General features: G+C 39.5%; 1 protein-coding gene across 2 annotated transcripts in view; it reads right to left on the bottom strand.

Moving 5' to 3' along the window:
* The window catches only part of usp45 (ubiquitin specific peptidase 45), a 158,454-nt gene that overhangs the window by 134,757 nt on the left and 672 nt on the right, over positions 1 to 23,025 (bottom strand). For both annotated transcript variants that reach the window (XM_060850186.1, XM_060850193.1), the window contains exons 2-4: positions 21,556 to 21,664; positions 16,142 to 16,311; positions 8,729 to 8,832 (exon numbers count right to left, since the gene is read on the bottom strand). In XM_060850186.1, coding sequence (XP_060706169.1) covers positions 8,729 to 8,832; positions 16,142 to 16,311; positions 21,556 to 21,658 — 377 coding nt within the window. In that variant the 5' untranslated portion in view covers positions 21,659 to 21,664. The remainder of the gene's footprint in view (positions 1 to 8,728; positions 8,833 to 16,141; positions 16,312 to 21,555; positions 21,665 to 23,025) is intronic.

Raw genomic sequence — 23,025 nt, 5'->3', positions numbered from 1 at the left:
CAAAGATGTTACCTAGTATGGTGATGAAAAGTCTGAAAACAAATCTTCCAGCTCAGCAAGCAAACTTACATCCAGAACCTCAACCTGAGTTACAAATCTTCTCAAAACTCGCTGTATCCATAGGTATATTTTAAAAAAGGGGATTTACACATGGAGGTAGAAAGCACAGCTGTGGCACATGAATACTGTTGATTTACATTTACCAAGTAAGTTGATGCTAGCAAAATTGGCGTGGAAGCAACTGAAGCAATAGATGGACTAAAACTGACTTTTCATCACAACTGAAAGATTTTAAAATGTAGTAATTACTAAACAAATAAGAGGGGAAGGATAGCTGAAAAGAAAAGAGAAGGTCTGAGTTGAAGTTTAAGACAGAAGAAGTTAAATGACAAAAAGATGGGCAATGCAAGGCCAAAGGGAATGGTAATAAGATAAGTAAAGAAAGAAAAGCTGTGTCTTGAGGGGCTGAGATTGGCAAACCGATAAAGAGTTGTCATTAGAAAACAGAGAATTGCAGAATCCCCACAATGCAGATAGACAGTTTTTGGCCATCGAGTCTACACTGACCCTCAGAACAGCATCCTATTCGGACATATATTCTTTCACTCCCACTTTTACACACACACACACACACACACACACACACACACCAAACCATCACCCTATCACCGTTACCTCACATTAACCATGGTTAATCTACCTAGCCTGCACATCCTTAGCAAAAAAAGGGGCAATTTAGCATGGCCGATCTATCTAACTTGCACATCTTTGGACTATGGAAGAAACCGGAGCGCCCGGCAGAAACCCACGCAAACATGGGGACAATGTGCAAACTCCACACAGGCAATCATCCAAGTCTGGAATCGAACTTGGGTTCCTGATGCTGAGAAGCAGCAGTGCTAGCCACTGTATTACCCCATGCAAAGAAAAGTTGAACATATGGGGTCACAGATTATGGTCTGAAATCACTGAACTCCATGTTGAGTGCAGAAAGTTAAAAAGCAAACAAGGTGAGTTACTGTTTCTTGAGCTTACACCAAGCATCATTCAAACCAAGTGGGAGGCTGAAGACGGTCTCCTGCAATGCCCCATTGAAGTTCACATTTAAACTCTCCTATCTTTCATTTTTTTTAAATTCCTTCATAGAATGTGAGGATCTTTGGCAAGGACAGCATTTGTTGCCCTTTCTTAATGGTACTTGAACCGAATAGCTTGCTCAGCCGTTTCATGGGGCAGTGAAGAGCTAACCACAGTACTGTCAGCCTGGAGTCACGTACAGGCTAAACCAGGTGAGGAAGACAAGTTTTCCCTTTCTAAAGGGAACGGGTGAACAAGATCTGACAAATGATCAGGGTTACCAACACATCAACCTTTCTTTCAAATTCCAGATTTATTATTTGAATTCAACATTAATCATCTGCCTTGGTGGGATTCAAAATCATGCCCACAGGGAATTAATCTCGGGGAATTAAAATATCACTGCACCACTACCTCATTCCAAACCGCCCACCCCTCCCCACCCTTTTCTTCTCAGTAGGGCCATTCTGAGGAAGGGTCACCAGGCAGGAAACATTAACTCTTGATTTCTCTTCACAGATGCTACCAGACCTGCTCAACTTTTCCTGCAACTTGTTTTTGTTTCTGATTTACACCATCTGCAGTTCTTTCGGTTTCCCTTTTCTTCCTACATCCATCCTCCCATTTTAATTTACTTCAACCAATAAATCACATTTTTCCAACGTTTCCTAGTACTGATGAAAAGCGAATAGTCTGAAATGTTCATTGTTTCTCTCTCCATATATGTTGACTTACATTCTGAGCAATTCTAAGTTTTCTACTTTTATTTCAGATTTTTCAGTTTTGGCTTTTGGATCTATAGCATTTATTGGCTTACAACCGAAAACAAGAAAACAGCCTTCAATTAAAAAGTCTAAAAAGCAAAAACTTCAGAAGACTTGCATACAGCTACAGGCCATTACTTCAGATTTGTGATTATTCACAAGTTAAATTGCCCCTTCCCACCAATGCACTGAGCAGTTTATGATAAACATTTGGGTTTTTGCACTGGTGTTCTTCAAATTGAACTGTCAACATTAATTGAATTTTACTACAATTTCTATGAAATCTTTTACATTCTCCCTTCTCAAATAGTTACCCAATTTCCTTTCAAGTTGAATCATAGTTATCAATGGTGAATCATTCCATATTCAGTGTTGAAGTAAATGCAGGAAGGCCAACGGTTTCAAATGGAAAAACTGTTATGATCCCAACTGATGGTAATATCGCACAAATCAGATCCCAGATTAAGGCCTGGCTTGATAGTTTTTTTTAAACTGCAGAAGTCAGTCATTGAACAAATTAACTGGAGACTGCGGATGCACCTTTAACCAAAAAAAAAATTCCACAAGAGAAAATACAAACTGTGTTACACCAAACACGAATTATATGAAATTAGTTTATTTCAATCTGAAAAACTGCTTTATCCCTTTTACCTTGGCAATAACCTTACAAATACTCAAACCTCAGCAAAGGGTCACCTCTATCATCATACTACAGCATCTTGCTCAGCCTGCACGTCTATAAGCTATTTCCTTTTTGGCAGGCTTCTCTGCGTTCACTCAACGCTTTTTTTTAAATTAATGGTTCTATCCGGGACCCTGAAACAAGTTGCTAACTCAACTTATACAATCGTAGAGCTGTACAGCATGGGAACAGAACCTTCAACTCACCCACGCTGACCAGATGTCTGAAATTAATCCGGTCCCATTTGCCAGCAATTAGCCCACATCCTCCTAAACTCTTCCTATTCATATACTCATCCAGATGCCTTTTAAATGTTGTATTTGTACCAGTCTCCACCACTTTCTCTGGTAGCTCATTCCATACTGGTACCATACTCTGTGTGAAAACATTGCCCCTTAGGTCCCTTTTATAGCTTTCCCCTTTCACCATAAATCTATGCCTTCTAGCTTTGAACTCCACTATCTTGAGGAATACCCTGGTTATTCACCCTGTTCATGACCCCCCCTCTTAAGACAACCCTGGCAACATCCTTGTAAATCTTTTCTGAACCCTTTCAAGCTACACAACAGCCTTCTCACAGCCGGGAGACCATAACTGAATGCAGTATTCCAAAAGTGGCCCAACCAATGTTCTGCATAGCTGCAACATGACCTCCCAACTCTTATACTCAATGCTCTGACCAATGAAGTCCTGCCCTGATTTGTCTTCCCAAAATGCAGCACCTCATATTTACCTCAATGAAATTCCATCTGCCACTCCACAGCCCACCTGCCAATCTGATTAATGTTTCACTGTACTTTGAGGTAACATTTTTGGTTACTACACCTACAGGTTTGGTGTCATCTGCAAACTTACTAATCATATCTCTTATGTTCACATCCAAAACATTTATATAAATGACAAAGAGCACTGAATGCAGCATAAATCCTTGTGGCACACCGCTGCTCACAGGCCTCCGGTCTGAAAAGCAACCCTCCACCACCATCACCAGTCTCCTATCTTCGAGCCAGTTCTGTATCCAAATGGCTAGTTCTCCCTATATTCTGTGTGATTATTACTATTATTGATAATGAGTTCCTTAAACTCATGTCTTCAACTGCCTCGCAGATGCCTCCTATTCTGACACCTCTACAGCTTTCTGCTTCTGGGATTTTCTTCTAAGCAACTAAGAGCTTCTACCCAGCTGTGCCTGGACTGGAGCTGAATTAACTTTGGATCATTTGTGAGACCGAGGGGATAATAGAAAGGACTTACAGGGAGGTAGTCACATGTCAGGTACAGGAAAAATGTAGATTGGTTACAATCAGGGGACAGAAATGGAACAGGCAGAAAGTGTTGGGATGTCCTGTAGCCGTCAGAAACAAATATATCGTTTTAGATGCTGGGTGGAGGGGGCGGGGGGAACTAGGGGGAGGCCTTGGAGTACAGATCTCTGGCACAGAGTTTGTCCCTGTTGCTCATAAGGGAAGGGGGAAATGAGTAGAGCATTAGGCATTGGGGACTCCATTATTAGAGGGACAGATAGAAGATTCTGTGAAACAAGAGAGACTCGCGGATGAGGTGTTACCTCCCAGGTGTCAGGGTCAGTGATGTCTCAGATCATGTTTTCAGGATCCTTGAGGGGGGGTGGAGCACCCCCAAGTTGTGCTCCAGAAAGGTACTAATCACATAGAAGGAAAAGGAATAGGGATTTAAGGTGGAAAATCAAGGAGCTCGGGTGGAAGCTTAGAGCTAGAACAGAGTTATTATGTCTGGTTACTTGTCCGTACCATGTACTAGCAAGGCGAGTAAAAGGGAGAGTGAGCAGCTTAATACGTGGCTACAGGGATGGCACAGGAGGGAGGGATTCAGATATCTGAACATTTGGAGCTCTTTCTGAGGTATGTGGGAACTGTACAAACAGAATGGTATACACCTAAACCAGAGGGGTACCCTTATTTTGAGGGGGGGGGGGGGGGCGGATTTGCTAATGCTCTTTAGGATGGTTTAAATGACTACAGCAAGGGGATGGGAACCTGAATTGTGGCTCCAGCATACAGGAGGTTAAGAGTAGTGAGGTCATTAATAAGATTTCAATGACGCAACAATGTACCGGCAGAGAGGAAGGTGACTTGAAGTCTGTCTAATTTAACGCCAGGAGCATCTGGCATAAGGTGGGTGAGCTTGCAGCACAGATTAGTATCTGTGACTTTGATGTTGTAGCCATTTTGGAGACATCAATAGAGCAGGGACAGGAATGGTTGTTGCAGGTTCCGGGTTTAGATGTTTCATTAAGAACAGGGAAGGTGGCAAAAGGAGGGGGTGGGGAGTGGCATTGTTCGTCAAGGACAGTATTATGATGGCAGAAAGGACATTTGATGAGGACTCGTCGACTGAAGTAGTATGGGTTGTGGTTAGAAATAGGAAAGGACAGGCCACCCTGCTGAGAGTTTTCTATAGGCCTCCAAAAAGTTCCAGAGATGTAGAGGAAAGGATTGTAAAGATGATTCTGGGTAGGAGTGAAAGTAACAGTGTCGTTGTTATGTGGTCTTTAACTATCCAAATATTGACTGAAAATGCTATAATTCGAGTACTTTAGACGGGTTGAGTTTTGTCCAATATGTGCAGGAGGGTTTCCTGACACATTGGATTTGGTACTAGGTAATGAACCAGGTCAGGTGTTAGATGGGGAGGTATGTGAGCACTTTGGTGATACTAACCACAATTCAGTTACATTCAATTTAGCGATGGAATGGATAGGTATATATCACAAGGCAAGATTTATAGCTGGGGGAAAGTTAACAATGATGCAGTTAGGCAAGATTTAGGATGCAGAGAATGGAGATGGAAACTGAAGGGGATGGGCACAGTTGAAATATGGAGCTTGTTCAAGGAAAGGCTACTGCGTGTCCTTGATAAGTATGTACCTATCAGTAGGCAGGAAGTGGTTGAGCGAGGGAATTGTGGTTTACTAAAGAAGTTGAATCTTCTGTCAAAAGGAAGGAGGAGGCTTATTTAAAGATGAGACATGAAGGTGCTAGAGAATTACAAGTTAGCCAGGATGGACCTAAAGACAGAGCTAAGAAAAGCCAAAAGGAGACATGAGAAGTCTTTGGCAGGTAGGATGAGGAAAACCCTAAAGCTTTCTACAGATATGTCAGGAATAAAAGAATGACTGAACTAAGATTAGGCCCAGTCAAGGACAGTAGTGGGAAGTTGTGCATGGAGTCTAAGAAGATAGGAGAGGTACTAAATGAATATTTTTCATCAGTATTCACACAGAAAAAAGACAATGTTGTCAAGAAGAATACTGAGATACAAGCTAGTAGACTAGAAAGGACTGAGATTCATAAGAAGGAGGTGTTAGCAATTCTGGAAAGTGTAAAAATAGATAAGTCCCCAGGGCCGGATGTGATTTATCCCACAATTCTCTGGGAAGCTGGGGATGAGATTGCAGAACCTTTGGCTTTGATCTTTATGTCATAATTGTACACAGGAATAGTGCCAGAAGACCGAGGATAGCAAATGTTGTCCCCTTCTCCAAGGAGGGGAATGGACACAACCCTAGTAATAGACCAGTGAGCCTTACTTCGGTTATGGTTGAAGTGTTGGAAAGGATTATAAGAGATAGGATTTATAATCATCTAGTAAGGAATAATTTGATTAGGGATAGTCAACATGGGTTTGTGAAGGGTAGGTCATGCCTCACAAACCTTATTGAGTTATTTTGAGAAGGTGACCAAATAGATGGATGATGATAAAGTGGTTGATGTGGTGTATATGGATTTCAGTAAAGTGTTTGATAAGGTTCCTCACAGCAGGCTATTGCAGAAAATATAGAGACATGGGATTCAGGGTGATTTAGCCATTTTGATCAGAAATTGGCTCATTGTAAGACGACAGAGGCTGCTGGTTGATGGGAAATGTTCATCCTGGAGTTCAGTTACTAGTGGTGTACCACAAGGAATGTTTTGGGGCCACTGCTGTTTGACATTTTTATAAATGATATGGATGAAGGCATAGAAGGATGGGTTTATAAATTTGCGGATGACACTAAGGTCGGTGGAGTTCTGGATAGTGCTGAAGGATGTTGCAGGTTACAGAGGGACATAGATAAGCCTCAATCTGGGCTGAGAGGTGGAAAATGGAGTTTAATGCGGAAACGCATGAGATAATTCACTTTGGAAGGAGTAACAGGAATACAGAATACTGGACTTCTGCTAAGATTCTTGATAGTGTGGATGAGCAGAGAGATCTTGGTGTCCACGTGCATAGATCTCTGAAAGTTGTCACCCAGATTGATAGGGTTAGTAAGAAAGCTTATGGTGTGTTAGCTTTTATTGGTAGAGGGATTGAGTTTCGGAGCCATGAGGTTATTTTGCAGCTGTACAAAGCTCTGGTGCAACCGCACTTGGAGTATTGCGTTCAGTTCTGGTCGCCACATTATAGGAAGGATGTGGAAGCATTGGAAACGGTGCAGAGGAGATTTACCAGGATGTTGGAAGGTCTTACGAGGAAAGGTTGAGAGATTTGAGGCCATTTTCATTCGAGAGAAGAAAGTTGAGTTAATATAGACATACAAGATGATCAGAGGATTAGATAAGGTGGACAGTGAGAGCCTTTTTCCTCAGATGGTGATAGCTTGCACAAGGGGATATAGGATAGATGTCAGAGAGTAGTAAGGGTGTGTAACGCCCTGCCTGTGACAGTAGTAGACTCACCATATTTAAGGACATTTTAAATGGTCATTAGATAAATATATGGATGATAATGGAATAGTGTAGGTTAAATGGGTTTCAGATTGGTTTCACAGGTTGGTGCAACATCGAGAGCCAAACGGTCTGTACTGCACTGTAACGTTCTATGTTCTGAACTATTTTTGGAGACTCTTAAGAGCATCTGCTGCTTCAAACTTCTTCTCTCTGAATGAACCGGCTTCTGCCTCCCACTCTCTTGGTTGTGAAACTCAAGTCAGCAAACACCTTAGACGATACATCCCCAAGTAACTTGCTATTGATTTTAGTTAAATGACATAAGATTTCCTGAAAATGCTGAATTTTGAACATTTAGAGTGAGAGTCATGCAGCATAGAAACAGATCATTTGGTCTAACCAGTCCACAATGACTACATTCCTGAACTAAACTAGTTCACTTGCCTACATTTGGTGCATATCCCTCCAAACTTTCCTATTTATGTACTTATCCAAATGTCTTTTAAATATTGCAACTGTATTTGCATCCATCACTTTTTCTGGCAGTCCATTCCACATATGAACTACATTCTGTAAAAATGTTGTCCCTCATGTCCTTTTTAAACTTTCTCCTCCCACCATAAAAATATGATCCCTAGTTTTGAATTCACGTCCTTAGAGAAAAAAGTCTGACTTTCACAGAACTAAAAATGAAAACTAATTTTCCTCCCTTTTAGAACCCAATTCTCAAAATACAATTATATATTATATGTCTTCATCGCACCAGCAAATTCTATGAATGTCAGAATGGCAACAAGTTTCCAGGTTCAGTTCTTTTCATGGTCTGGCACTGCCAAGAAGTCTTGTCCTCTCCTCCCACAAATAGGTGTTTTCTTTTCAGAACTCATCTTAAAAGTAAATGTACAGGTCAGATGGTCACTCTGGGAGGGATAAGGCTGTAACCTTATGAATATCAGTAATCCTTTTAAGTGTCAGTTAGGCAAATGAATCATCAAAGTGCTCAAATCAAAAACAAAAATGTACAAAAACGTATTGAAATAAATTTACAAAAACATAAGCAGCTTTTGAGATTTTGGTCCACAAAAAATATTTTAGATGCTGTGGAGGTTCTTGCTAACTCAGTTAATAAATGGACATCATTGATTATGCTTGGTAGTAAAGGAAGGGAGTTGGCGCATCCTTTGATACCACAACAGGCTTCAATGAGCCGATGGTCAGGAAGTAAATTATAATCTAGATTGTAATTTCTATGGACTGCTGGTGGAAATGTATGTTAGAATGGGCCCAACCATGATATTACCTAATCTGATGACACTGCTACTGGACCTATGCCTATCATGAATTATTAACTTCTGCAGGAATTTGTAAAAAGAGAAAATTAGACAAACAGGAAAAACAAGGGGCATTCTGAAAGCTCATTAATAGTAAACTTGAACTTTCAATTATGACAATTTGAAATGTAATTGTATAACTTATACTTATAAATTGCACTATTCAGCCTCAAATTGCCTTACCAAGCAGTCCAAGAGTCCAAATTGATCACAATACAATGTGCATCCAAGCGCGCAGTCTGGAAATGCTTGAAAGAATGCCGATGTTTTGAGTTTTGACTGCACCCCTAAGTGTAAAAAACATCATATGTTGTTACATTTTGATCGACTGTCTCCTAAGTTACTAATCGTAACAGTTTTTAGCATTGCCAGCAAAATTTAATTAATTTTCACTTTTACTTGATCACGTTCGTAGGTAGAGCATCTTCAGCTATTGTCCAAAATATCAACAACTTGCTTTTATTTCACGATTTGGAGATGCCGGTGTTGGACTGAGGTGTACAAAGTTTAAAATCACACAACATCAGGTTATAGTCCAACAGGTTTAATTGGAAGCACACTAGCTTTCGGAGCACCGTTCTTTCTTTAGGTGATTGTGGAGGACACAATTGTAATGCACAGAATTTATAGCAAACATTTACACTGTGATGTAACTGAAATTATACATTGAAAAACACCTTGATTGTCTGTTCGAATACCATGATAGTTTCACTTCTTTCATGTGTAAGTGACAAAACCTCTTTTTAAAAGTTGCATTCTCAGGTTAGCTGTAACAATTGGTGTTAGCTAGACAATATGTTGACGGTGTTAGCCCCGTGTTCTCTGTCTATGCCATGATGTTTAGTTGATTCTAATCTAAAAAGTGAGATAACAGAGATTTACATGAATTCATTCAGTTTTTGAGCAAAGTACAATGTAGCTCTAAGTACAAATTCACCCCACAAAATATATGTGTGCATGTGGGTCTGTGTCTGTCTGTGTGCCAGTCTGTCTGGGTTGGGGGTTGTGTGTGAGAGAGAGAGTGTATATGTGTGTACAGGAGTGTAGAGTGGTCTAAGTCTCTGAGAGGATACCTGTGGGAGGGTGTGTGTCTGTATGAGTGCCCCCACCTCAGGGAAAAGACTTTGTTTATTTATCCTATCCATGACCCTCATGATTTTATAAACCTCTATAAAGGTCACCCCTCAGCCCCCAACATTCTAGGGAAAACAACCACAGCCTATTCAACTTCTCCTTATAGCTCAAATCCTCCAAAATCCTTGTAAATCTTTTCTGAATCCTTTCAAGTTTCACAACGTCCTTCCGATTGGAAGGAGACCACAACTGCATGCAATATTCCAAAAGTGGCCTAACCATTGCCCTGTCGAGCCGCAACATGATCTTCTCACTCCTGTATTCAATACTCTGACCAGTAAAGGAAAGCATACCAAACGCCTTCTTCACTATCCTATCTACCTGCGTCTCTACTTTCAAGGAGCTAAGAACCTGCACTCCAAGGTCTTTTTGTTCAGCAAGTCTCCCTTAGAACTTACAATTAAGTGTATTAATCCTGCTAAGATTTCCTTCCCCAAAATGAAGCACCTTGCATTTATTCAAATTAAATTCCATCTGCCACTCCTCAGCCCATCTGCCTATCTGATCAAGATCCTGTCGTAATCCGAGGTAAGCTTCTTCGGTGTCCACTACACTTCCAATTTTGGTGTCAATTACAAACTTACTAACTATACCTCTTATGCTCATATCCAAATCATTTATATAAATAGCAAAAAGTAGTGGATCCAGCACCGATCCTTGTGACACTCCATTGATCACAAGCCTCCAATCTGAAAAACAACCTTCCACCACCACCCTGTGTCTTCTACCTTCGAGCCAGTTTTGTATCCAAATGGCTATGAACTTTATAATGTTATTCCCTATAACCAAATCTAGGTTGCTTATAAAAATTTAAAAGTCATTGACTCCAAACAAGCATACAGAGGACATTAATGCAAACAACCTCTCAGTCAGAAAAAAATTCAATCGCCAACACACAGTTTCCTGTCACTAAGGCAATTCCATGTCTACACTACCATTTTTTCCAGAATTTCATGGATTTGCATCTCATAACAGCTATGTAGCATGTTTCCCATACTTTACACATAAATAGCAAGGTTTCCTATTATCTCAAAAAATCCAAACAAACTTGTCAGTCGCAACTTGGTTTAATGAGACCTCCCTTCATGTTCTTGATTAACCCAAAACTTGACTAAATGGATGTTTATTCTATCCCTGACTAATGTAAAGACTATCTTTTTATCAATTTTGGAGAAGATTTATAGCTCAGGTTGATGATAAGTAAGTTAGCTTGCTCAGCTTGAAAGTTTATTTTCAGACGTTTCAATACAATACCACATAACATCATCAATGAGAGTCTCCAGTGAAGCGCTGGTGGTATGTCCCTTCTCTCAATCTACAGGTCTTGATTTCTTAAGGTGAATGCTGTCATTTCTGATTCAAGGGAAGGTAGGTAGTCTCCCTACCTGGTACACCAATATACAGATGAGCCGAAGAACTCCACCAAAAACTAAAACACCAAAAACATGCCTCTCCATTCACTCCACCTAAGAATTCCTGAACATCAAAGATACGAAGATAGAAGACGACAAAATAATGGTTTCCTTGGACCTTACAGCCCCTTTCACATCAATTAATATCAACCTGGCCAAAGAAACACTGGCATCATGACGAGGAAAACCAGGACCACAAACACCAGACAGCACCAACTTCGCCAGCAAAGACATCCTCAAGCTAGTTGACCTGCGTCTCACCATCCACTTCACATTCAATAATAAAACCTACGAACAAGTCAACAGAACACCTATGGGATCACCAATATCAGGGCTTATAGCAGAAACAGTAATGCAGAGATTTGAAGAAGCTACCCTGCCATCTATCCAGCCCAAAGTTTGGATCCACTACGTAGTTGACACCTTTGTCATCATGAAACGGAACAAATTAAAGGAAACATACAACACCATCAACAATATCATGACTGGCGTAAAATTCACAGAAGAGGAGGAGAACGACAACAGTCTCCCATTCCAAGATGTGACAGTTGACTGCACAGTCAATGGAGAGCTTCAAACCAGAAAAACAATACACATGGACCAAATACTTAACTTCAGAAGCAATCATCCCAACATCCACAAACGGAGCTGCATCAAGACATTATTTGAACAAGCTACATCGCACTGCAGCACCCAGGAACCACAAAAAGCAGAAGAAGAATATCTATACAATGTTTTCAAGAAAATGGGTACCCAATAAACATCATCAGCCAAATTCCTCAGGAAGAAACCCAAATAAGCAAACACAACACAACCAAACACTGGAGCCACGTTACATCAAAGGCATATCAGAAATAACTTCCAGACTACTCAGATCCCTTGGCATCATGGTAGCCCACAAACCTACTAACACACTTAAATAGCAGCTAATTAACCTAAAGGATCCATTAGATACCTCCAGCAAAACTAACGTCATTTATAAGATACCATGCAAGAACTGTACCAAAACACTACATCAGACAAACTAGCAGGAAACTTGCCACCAGCATACATTAACACCAACTAGCCACCAAATAACACAATCCACTATCACTAGTTTCTATACACACAGACAAAGGAGGACACCACTTTGACTGGGACAACATACACATCCTAGGAAAGGTGAATCAAAGACACACACGAGAATTCTTAGAGGCATGGCATTCGAACCAGAACTTCATCAATAAACACATCGATTTAGATCCTATCTGACTTTCCTTGAAAAAAAAAACCAGAAATGACATTACCCACCCTAAGAAACCAAGACCTATAAATAGGGAGACTAGACATAGCACCAGCGCTTCACCGGAGACTCTCAACGATGATGTTACCTAGTAACGAAACATCTGAAAACAAATCTTCAAGCTTCGCGAGCTAACTTACATACTTACTATCATTTTATATTTCAGTATTTTTAATTGTGGACTGAAATGGGAAAAGGACTGTTTTAAACCCAAGGATTGTGGAAAGAATTGCAATACTTTTTCAAAGTTAGCTGATATACATTGTAAGTGTTGTTTACACTGTAGTTTGTTCAAGTGGTTGAGGAAGGCTAGATGCAGACGAACAGAATGTAAAGAGCATGTGTAAACAAAGAGTCAAGCAGCCACATGTAGCTGTTTGACAACAAGACCAGAGAAACCCGCTGCCTGCCAACAACTATGTATTTGGCTCCCCTGCACAAAAATAACTTTTGGGTGTGAATGTTTGGGCAGAAAACATTAAAACTTCAGAAAGGAAAAATCACCTCAAACTTGAAGAAAGCCAACGTACTTCCTTCATCAGTCACTATTTTAGCCAACAAGCCAGAGAATTCATTAAGATCAACCAGTCACTCTTGGCTAATGAAAGCAAGTGAAAGTACCTGGAGAAGGAACATTAAGCAGCAGCAGGGTCTGACAAGGTGGAAGGATCATCCCAGAAAATTCTATGGATAGGACCCACTGAATTGGCTTTTCAGTCTTTTCCTCCATCATAACATCCATGCTGGATTTTATGTTTGTATTTCTATGTAAAAGAAGTCTTATAGGGGGTGGTTAGAGTGTTACAGTTTTAACTAGCAGGGTTACATATCAATGGTTCATAACAATTTACCCACAGCTAGAACTTTTTGTGATTAATAGTAATCACTGTTAAGTACAAAAATCTGGTGCATGTTTTCTGTCAACCTAGGTCTAAGAGACATGTAAATTTTGCATATTTTAAAAAATCTTTAACTTTTATGACAACTCTGGGAATGACTGAAATTGATTTCCAGCATGCTACACCAGCAAAGCATATCAATAAGGATTTCCAATAATTTCTCCACTAGACTATTAGGTTGACTGGCCTGCAGTTTCCTGATTTACTCTTCTCTTCTTTCTTGAATTATGGTGTAACATTAGCAATCCTGCAGCATTATTCCTCCATCCGAAAAGGATTGAAAATGTTTTAATCTACACCTCTGCCATATGCATTTAAGTTTGTTTCAATAAACTGGGATGTATTCCAACCATACCAACAGACATCAATCAGCAACACTTGGGAAATGAGGAGATGAATAACCTACCATATACCTAGTTTTGCATCTGAGAAAACTGCAGCTCATTCAGGACGGACAAGCACTTCAGGAAGACAGAGATAGTAAAGGGGCCTAGAAAATGCTGGAGAAGTACAATAGAATATCGTGAACAATCCTGTGTGCACCTTTAGGTGAGATGGACAAAACATTTAGATAGAAAGGTAAGATATAACTCAAAATACATTGGTGGCACAGTTGTGGAAAGATAAGCTATCATTAGAGATGTTCTGACTACGACCAAATAAGTAAGAGTGAAATCAAGCAGTGAGAATTGTAAGTTGCCAACGGAAGAGAGATTTTTCTTAAAAGGAATATTCCATGACTAATATATCAAAGGTTACAGAGATATCTTGTTGGCAATTTCTTCTTTAGTGAGCGTTTGATAAAATGTGATTATTTTCATTTAAGATTCTCCATGAGGCTTATAATATAAGCAAGTATTTTAATTTACATTTCATTTTAAATTTGGCATCTCTGGCAGCACAACATTCTCAGTACTGAACTGGATCAGCCTTCACCTTCGTATTCAAATTCTAGAGTGAGACTTGAAACTAAAACTATCTGCCTCAGATGCAACAGTGCCACAAACAAAGCCAGACTTGTCACTTCTGTCCACTTTTGAGAATGTACATCAGTGTTTGAGACCCAATTTGCCTGGAGCCATCTATCGAAATTGAAAGAAATGCTACCAGGGTCAGCAATTTGTGGAGACCTTCAGTCTTCATTCAGATGTTGCATTTTTATGCTTTTATTTCAATCCTTACTCTCCAAGACTGCTACTGGTCAGGTTTCGCCAGTAACTCTTTGGTTTCTCTTTCAATTAGCCTAAATTGTATAATTTATTTACAAACCCCAATGCCACCAAGAAGAGTTTCACTCGCTTTAGTCACGTCCCCAACAGCAGAATAGACCAAGGAAGACCATGAGTTTCTCAGTTGCAAAGGGAGACAAAGGCTGCATGGAAAGTGGTCCAAGATCATGCTTACAATGACTGTGCCAAAGTATCTACATTAAACAAAGTCGCATGCAAGATTCTACCATGGTCCATTTGCCAAATGCTGTGGTGACAGAGATTTACAACAAGGACAAGACTGTGAACCGGGAAAGCTCTAGTTAGGAATCTGCACACAAGTGACAGATGTATGAAACTCATCGGTAACCTGTGTTGGGGCACAAGAATCTTTGGTCAGCCGCAGCTGTGATTCATATGCCATTTTTAGGATACCTTCTGCTCATCCCCAAATGGGGAAAGAACTAAAAAAGGCATAAATTACAAAGATTTAGATCACCATTCTGCTTTCAAATGTAAACACCTCACATTTATCTGCATTACACTTGATCAGTCATTCATTGGTCCCACACTCAGTTTAATCAAATCACACTGAATCATCTCTACATCCTCCTCACAGACCACCCTCCTACCCAACATGGTATTGTGATGGTTTGGTGCCCTCCTCCATTCTACTCATTTAATTAAGCAAGTTATTCTAATCTTGCATAGGTTCAAAGGCAATGTCACTTTGGCAATAAGTCATGGCTGCCTAGCACACAACCAGTGGCATTCATATGTTGAAGAGGATTCGAAGAAAAGTGACAATGAATGACATCATAATTTCTAGCTTATAGAACTAATTTTAGCATGAGATAAGTCAATGATGGTATGAACTATAATGGTACGTGAAAAGAATAGTTTTGATGAGACAAACAACCATTATTTCATGAAGAGTGTATTACTTAAATGGAGATAAATTGCAACACAAAATGGGTTTGGTGGAACTTAAAACATAAAGTTAGCACACAGGTGCAGCAAGAAATCAGTGAGACCACATCTGGAATACTGTGAGAAATTTTGATCCCCTCATATAGGAAAGATCAATTTCACTGGGGACAGTTCAGAGAAGGTTCACTAGAATGACTCTATGATGGAAGGATTGACTTATAAGCAAAAGTTAAATGGATTGGGACTCTACTCATTGGAATTTAAAAGAATGAGACATGATTTCATTGAAACAAGCAGTACTTGAGGGACGTGACTGGGTAAATGCTGAGAAAATGCTTCCTGTCATGAGAAAGTCTAGGACCAGAGGGCATAGTCCCATAATAAAGGAGCGCAAATTTAAGACTGAGATGAGAAAGACCTTTTGCTTTCAAAAGGTTGAGTGTCTTTGGAGCTTCTCGCCACAGAGAGCTGTGGGGTAGAGATCTGGTGTACCTTTAAGGCGGAGATAGATTAGCTTGCTGATTAAGAATCTAAGTGGACATATGTTGGATCAGCTATGATCACACTAAATGACGCAGCATATTTAAGGGGCTAACAGCCTACTCCTATTTCCATTTCTAATGGTCTTATGGGTTAGTCATCCTACAAATTAAACTTTTGAATGAAAATTAATTAGGTTTGAAGGAAAGGTTTAGATTAAATAAAATACTATAAAATCTTATGCTGCTTACCTGGTAACCACATTTCAGACACATACAAATATTTGGTGAAACATCAGGCTCTTCATCGTGTACTTTCAAACTTCTGACACACTCTGCACAAACTGACCAGTGGTTTTGAGTAACTGCCTTCTTCACTTGGATCAGATCCACTGCTCTTCCAAAATGCTGGCAGGTAGAACCTTAAAATGTAGAGAAATACATGGAACTTAGAAAACACAAAATTCCAAATTGTATCTCAAATTTGATTTGATTTAGTTTATAGCTAGTTGAAATTTGCTTACAAAGTACAAACTCTAAGTAGTATACATTTCACTAGGAGTGCAATTGCAAGTGAAATTGCTCTTTTGTAATAATTTGAACTGTTACTTAAAAGAGAACTGAAGTACTAATCAAACATTTCATGTGAACTTCAGCTGATGTTCCGCATTTGTAGTATTACAAATAATGTAAGAGAACATTTGGTTCTCCACAGGGAAAGATGCAGGTTTGTTTCACTACTATGCAAATGCCAAACCATTTTATCTTTATGGATCACTTATGCACATGATGGAGCCAAAGGGCCACACATATAGGTTAAATTATTCCTATTAATGTATATACATTTTCATATGTACATATGCTCTGATCTTAAATTATAATTCCACCTTCAATAAGGTGATAGCATCAAGAACAGTCCTTCCCTACACACAATCAAAACTGAAAACAACAATCTAATGAGTAAAATATAGCACAGAAACAACAAAGTTTAATGGATATAATGTATAGAACACAAAAACTAGAAATGGCCACAGCTTAGACAATGCCCATTAGCTGCACTAAATTTCTAACTAAACAATAAGCAATAGTAAAAATGACGCATATGTTTGAGGTGCAGTTGTAAAACAGCCAAAAAATTCACCCTTGACTGGCATGTCCTTCAAATTTGTAAACAGTGGTACAAGTACATAAAACAACACTGAAACTAACTGTGATATCAAAATGCTGTGATAAGTAGTTGTGATAAATGCAGTGTTATTTTAAAACCAATTCTGGATACTGTTGAAATTCTAACGATGACAACATGGCCACAAATGGACCTTTTTGATGCATATTTATCAAAGTTTTATGCTGCACATTACATTACTAAAGATTTGTTACATCCGCACACAAGACGAAGACATCAATTCTGTGGAATGAGAGAAATCAACCAAATAATTTTCACTTGATTATAAGCAATTCATGTCAATTTTTTATCACAGTTCTGGGTGGTCTGCCACATATTTTGAACAATCTCTACTTGTATTTTAAATTCAGCTACTTCAAAGTAATAATAAACAAATAACCTTGAAATTAACCAAAATACAACTATAAGAATTTTATAGTTTCAGCAGCACATAAGCTACAAGCTTAAATAGAATTTTTTGAAACGCTGCAATTCTAAAACAGTAATGTAAAAACCTAAAGCTTTCCAAAACAACTGACAGATATTACACAGGATTAATGCACTGAGATTATTGCAATGTTACTGAAAATGTGCAGTAGTACAGGTTGCAAGTTTGCTCGCTGACCTGGAAGGTTTGTTTTCAGACGTTTCGTCACCATGCTAGGTAACATCAGTGAGCCTCCAGTGAAGCACTGGTGGTATGTCCCGCTTTCTATTTATGTGACTTGGTTTCTGAAGGTGGGTGATATCATTTTCAGTCCTTTTTCTCAGGATGGTAGATGGGGTCCAAATATTGATGTGTGTTTATTGATGGAGTCCCAGTTAGAATGCTAGGCCTTTAGGAATTTCCACGCATGTCTCTGTTTAGCTCGTCCTACAATGGATGTGTTGCCCCAATCAAAGTGGTGTCCTTCCTCATCTGTATGTAAGAATACTAACGATAGTCGGTCATGTCTTTTGGTAGCTAGTTGGTACTCATGTATCCTAGTGGCTAGTTTTCTGCCTGTTTGTCCGATGTTGTGTCTGTTACACTGCTTGCATGGTATTTTGTAAGTGACATTCATTTTGCTGGTTGTTTGTATAGAGTCCTTTAAGTTTATTAACCGTTGTTGTCTTAAACACTAACCACCACTCAACACCCCATTAGCCAAAAGAATAGCAAAACAGAAAGGCTGCAGAATGCTGCGAGAAATGATTAATGATGCCCACAACCACAATGTCCCTAAATACAATCAGGAAATTTTCAAAAAACTGTATATATTAACGTGACAGATCGTGAATGGACAGACGAGAATGAGCCATAAGCATTAAACAGCAGCAAACACAGAAAATGAAAAAAAACTAACCCTACAGGAAAAACTGGGCAAACTCAAAAAAGAATAACACAGACAATGCAGATGCTTGGATAAAAAAACCTATCAGACATGATAACTAACAAATATGGAAAAAGCCATCCGAATAAAAGGGTTAAAGTACATCTACAGAGACACGGACAAAAAGGACTTCCTAGCAGCATTAGAATCAACACCGAAAGATAACAGACTCACAGAAGAAACCCTGCAAACCATCAGACAGTTGCACCAACACTAAGCAGGAAAAAGGAAGGGAACACACGTAACACACAGGAAAGGAAAGACAAAAACGTTGTAACCCTACCTGCAGACAAAGGGTGCGTGACTGTCATTCTAAACAGAACAAAGTACATCGAAAAAGCGAACTCACTGCTTTCAGATATCAACAGGTGGCAATAGACCTGACCCCACAACTAGAAAACCATATCACACCACATTGAGCAGGTTTCAGAAGTCAGGACAATTAAACAAGAGAGACTTCCAAAAAATGATACCGGTTGGATCCAACACACCCTGCTTCTAAGGACTACCTAAAGTACACAAACCAGAGCCGCTCCCCCGCACCAACCATACACCCACGAGCCAGAACACCAACATTGGTCAAGAAGATTGGTCAAGGAACTCCACCAAAAACTGAAATACTTAGAAGACTCATGGCATTCAATTACTCCGACCAAGATTTCCTGAACGCCATCGAAGACACCAAACTAGAAGAGAACAAAATAATATTCACCTTTGATGTATCAGCCCTGTTCATACCAATTACCATCAACCTGGCTAAAGAAACAGTACTAGAGAAACCAAGGACACAAACACCAGACAGCACCAAATTCATCAGCAAGATAACAGCCTCAAACTAGCAGACTGTACCTCTACAACCACTTCACATTCAATACCAAGGCCGACAAAATAATCAACAGAACACCCATGGGATCACCTATATCAGGGCTCATAGCAAAAACAGTAATGCAGAGACTCAGCGTTTGATATGCTTTCGTTTATTGGTCAGAGTATTGAGTACAGGAGTTGGGAGGTCATGTTGTGGCTGTACAGGACATGTGTTAGGCCACTGCTGGAATATTCCATGCAATTCTAGTCTCCTTCCTATCAGAAAGATGTAGTGAAACTTGAAAGGGTTCAGAAAAGATTTACAAGGATGTGGCCAGGGTTGGAGTATTTGTGCTACAGTGAGAGGCTGAACGGGCTGGGGCTGTTTTCCCTGGAGTGTCGGAGGCTGAGGGATGACCTTATAGAGGTTTATAAAATTATGAGGTGCATGGAGAGGGTAAATAGACAAAGTCTTTTCGCTGGGGTTGGGGAGACCAGAACTAGAGGGCATAGATTTAGGCTGAAAGACATAAGGGGCAACTTTTTCACACAGAGGGTGGTACGTGTATGGAATGAGCTGCCAGAGGAAGTGGTGGAGGCTGATACAATTGCAACATTTAAGAGGCATTTGGATGGGTATATGAATAGGAAGGGTTAGGAGTGATATGGACCGGGTGCTGGCAGGTAGGACTAGATTGGGTTGAGATATCTGGTCGACATGGACGGGTTGGACCGAAGGGCCTATTTCCATGCTGTACATCTCTAAGACTATGGCTTGAACCCAACTATCCAATCCAAACTTTGGGTCCGCTACATGGATGACGCCTTCGTGAATACAAAATGGAACAATTTAGAGAAAACCTACTACACCATCAACAATATCCTTACTGGCATAAAATTCACGAAAGAGAAGGAGAACGACAACAGACTCACATTCCGAGATGTCACAGTAGAATGTACAGGTAACGGAGGGCTTCAAACCAGACTCTACAGAAAAAACAACACACAGACCAAATACTCAACTACAGAAGCAATCATCCCAATACTCACAAATGGAGCTGCATCAGGACATTATTTCAACAAGCCACAACACACTGCAGTACCCAGAATCTACAAACAACTGAAGAAAAACACCTATACATCCTATTCAAGAAGAACGGGTACCAATAAACACAGTTCGCCAATTTCTCAATAACAAACTCAAACAAGCAGATGCAACACCCCCAGAAACTCTAGCCACATTACCTTAGATCAAAGACATCTCTGAACTGACTACTAAACTACTCAAGGTTAGAGTGGTGCTGAAAGTGTACAGCAGGTCAGGCAGCATCCGAAGAGCAGGAAAAGCGAAGTTTCGGACAGGAGCCTTCATCAAGCCCTTGACGAAGGGCTCCTTGATGAAGGGTTCCTGCTGGAAACATCGATTTTCCTGCTCCTCGGATACTGCCTGACCTGCTGTGCTTTTCCAGCACTGCTCCAATCTTGACTCTGATCTCCAGCATCTGCAGTCCTCACATTCACCAACCAGACTACTCAGATCCTTTGGCATCATGGTAGCCCACAAACCTACCATTACACTTAGATAGCTAATGAACCAAATGGCCCTGTCAAACAACCAGGAAAACAAATGGCATTTACAAAATACCATGCAAAGACTGTAACAAACACTAGATCGGACAAATAGGCAGTAAACTAGCTACCAGGATACATAACCACTAATTAGCCACAAAAAGATATGACTGACTATCATGAGGAAGGATACCACTTTGACTGAGACAACACATCCATCGTAGGACTAGCTAAACAGAGACATGCATGGAAATTTCTAGAGGCCTGGCATTCTAAGCGAAACGCCATGAATAAACACATCGATTTGGACCCCATCTACCATCCTCTGAGAAAAAGAACAGGAAATGATATCACCCATCTTAAAAAAAAACCAAGTCACATAAATAGAAAGCGGGAGGCTCACTGATGTTACCTAGTATGGTAATGAAATGTCTGAAAACAAACCTTCCAGCTCAGCAAGCAAACTTACAACCTGAATGTCAAACTGAGCTACAAATCTTCTCTAGAATCACAAATATGCATTCATACATGGGAGAAGTTTACTTTCAAAATATGGATTGACCAGAGGAAGAACAATTTGGCAAGATTTGTAAGTTGCTTTGCACTACATGTTTTTTAAAAACTTTAACAGTGCTCATGATAAATCTTAAATTGTAATTTGTACTGGCTTTGTCTATTATTCAATTCTGCACAAGAAACAATCTTGCTAACAATGAAAAGTATCACTGTTGTGAAAACAGAAGCCATTTTACCTGCGACTTCATCAGATGAATCATCATCTTGATACCTCTCAGGCCTTCTGGTTTTTTTTGTCATTTCGCCATTACGTCGGGAGGATGGGTCTTTTACCCTCATCTGTCACTGAGAATTAAATATGCCATATGACTAACTGCATAAGGGACCACATGAACAAGAAACTGAATACAGAAACAATTTTTAAATTAAAAACTAAGACTCTGAATGCATGGCAGCTTAAAGTTTAAACAAATGGGCTTGAAATCACAGCTTTTTCAGAACATCAGAGCAAAATAACTTGAGGGCCAGGAAAAGATTATCTTTCACAATGCTGAGTGATAGCAGTCCCACTTAACACAGGGGTGTGGGTCCGGCACAAGAATGCAAAGAAACGCAGTTCATTTGAATTCAATGCAATTCTTTGAAAACACTTGCAAAACTGATCCATGTCACAAAAAGTAGATTCAGACAATATCACTTCAGAAAAGTAAATATGTTTAAAACACTATTATTGTAAACAAACAAATAGATAGAACAATTAGATATTTTGTGGCATTTAAAAACAAAAAAAAGCAGGTGGTCATCAAAGGTTTATCCTAAAGCGACTTTAGGATAAAAATTAACAATTACTACAGGCAAATCTAGGGAAGCTATATAATATAAGAGGTAAGAGGTAAAAGTATTACATACATGTCCAAAAACAAATGCTAAAGCTGTCTCTTTTTCATGTTGCAATGTTTAAGCATATTTTTGTTTATCCCAAATTCAAATAAAAATCAAATGAATCAGTAAAAATTAAAGTTAAAAAATCACACAACACCAGATTATAGTCCAACAGGTTTATTTAAAAGTACTAGCTTTTGGAGCACTGCTCCTTCATCATGTTACTAGTGGACCGACTAGTTACCTGAAGAAGGAGCAGCACTCGGAAAGCTAGTGCTTCCAAATAAACCTGTTGGACTATAACCTGGTGTTGTATGATTTTTAACTTTGTCCACACCAGTCCAACATTTACATATCACGGTAAAAATCAGATAGCTCCGACGAGTTGGGAAGGTCGGTGTGGACTTGTTGAGCCGAAGGGCGTTCCGCACAGTTGGAATTCTAATTCTAGTTCCGGAGATATTTAAACTTTAGACTTCTACTTTCCTCCAACATAAAAATTTGATACTATTAGATCAGAAATTGTTTCCACTGAGCGTGATTTTTTAAAATGTGATTTAATAAATGTATTCCTCAAGCTTTAAGAAATTCAAGGAACTTGTAACCGTGGCAAATTGCATCCAAAATTTGAAAATATATTGCAGTATTTTTCAATCCTCAAGGAATCGTCAGTTGATATTTAGTAACTTGCTTTACAAAGTTTTATTACGAAGTTAGTTTTGCAAAAAAAAGTTGTAAACGTCCCGTCATCGTGACACGATTTTAAAACAATCCCCTCCACGCAAAATGAAGTTGCCATATCATACCAATTTGCAGTTTAGCAG

The sequence above is a fragment of the Hemiscyllium ocellatum genome, chromosome 3 (assembly GCF_020745735.1).
Source record: "Hemiscyllium ocellatum isolate sHemOce1 chromosome 3, sHemOce1.pat.X.cur, whole genome shotgun sequence".
NCBI classification, from domain to species: Eukaryota; Metazoa; Chordata; class Chondrichthyes; order Orectolobiformes; family Hemiscylliidae; genus Hemiscyllium; species Hemiscyllium ocellatum.
Note: the sequence above shows the minus strand (reverse complement) of the source record. Positions and strands in the feature narration are given on the sequence as shown.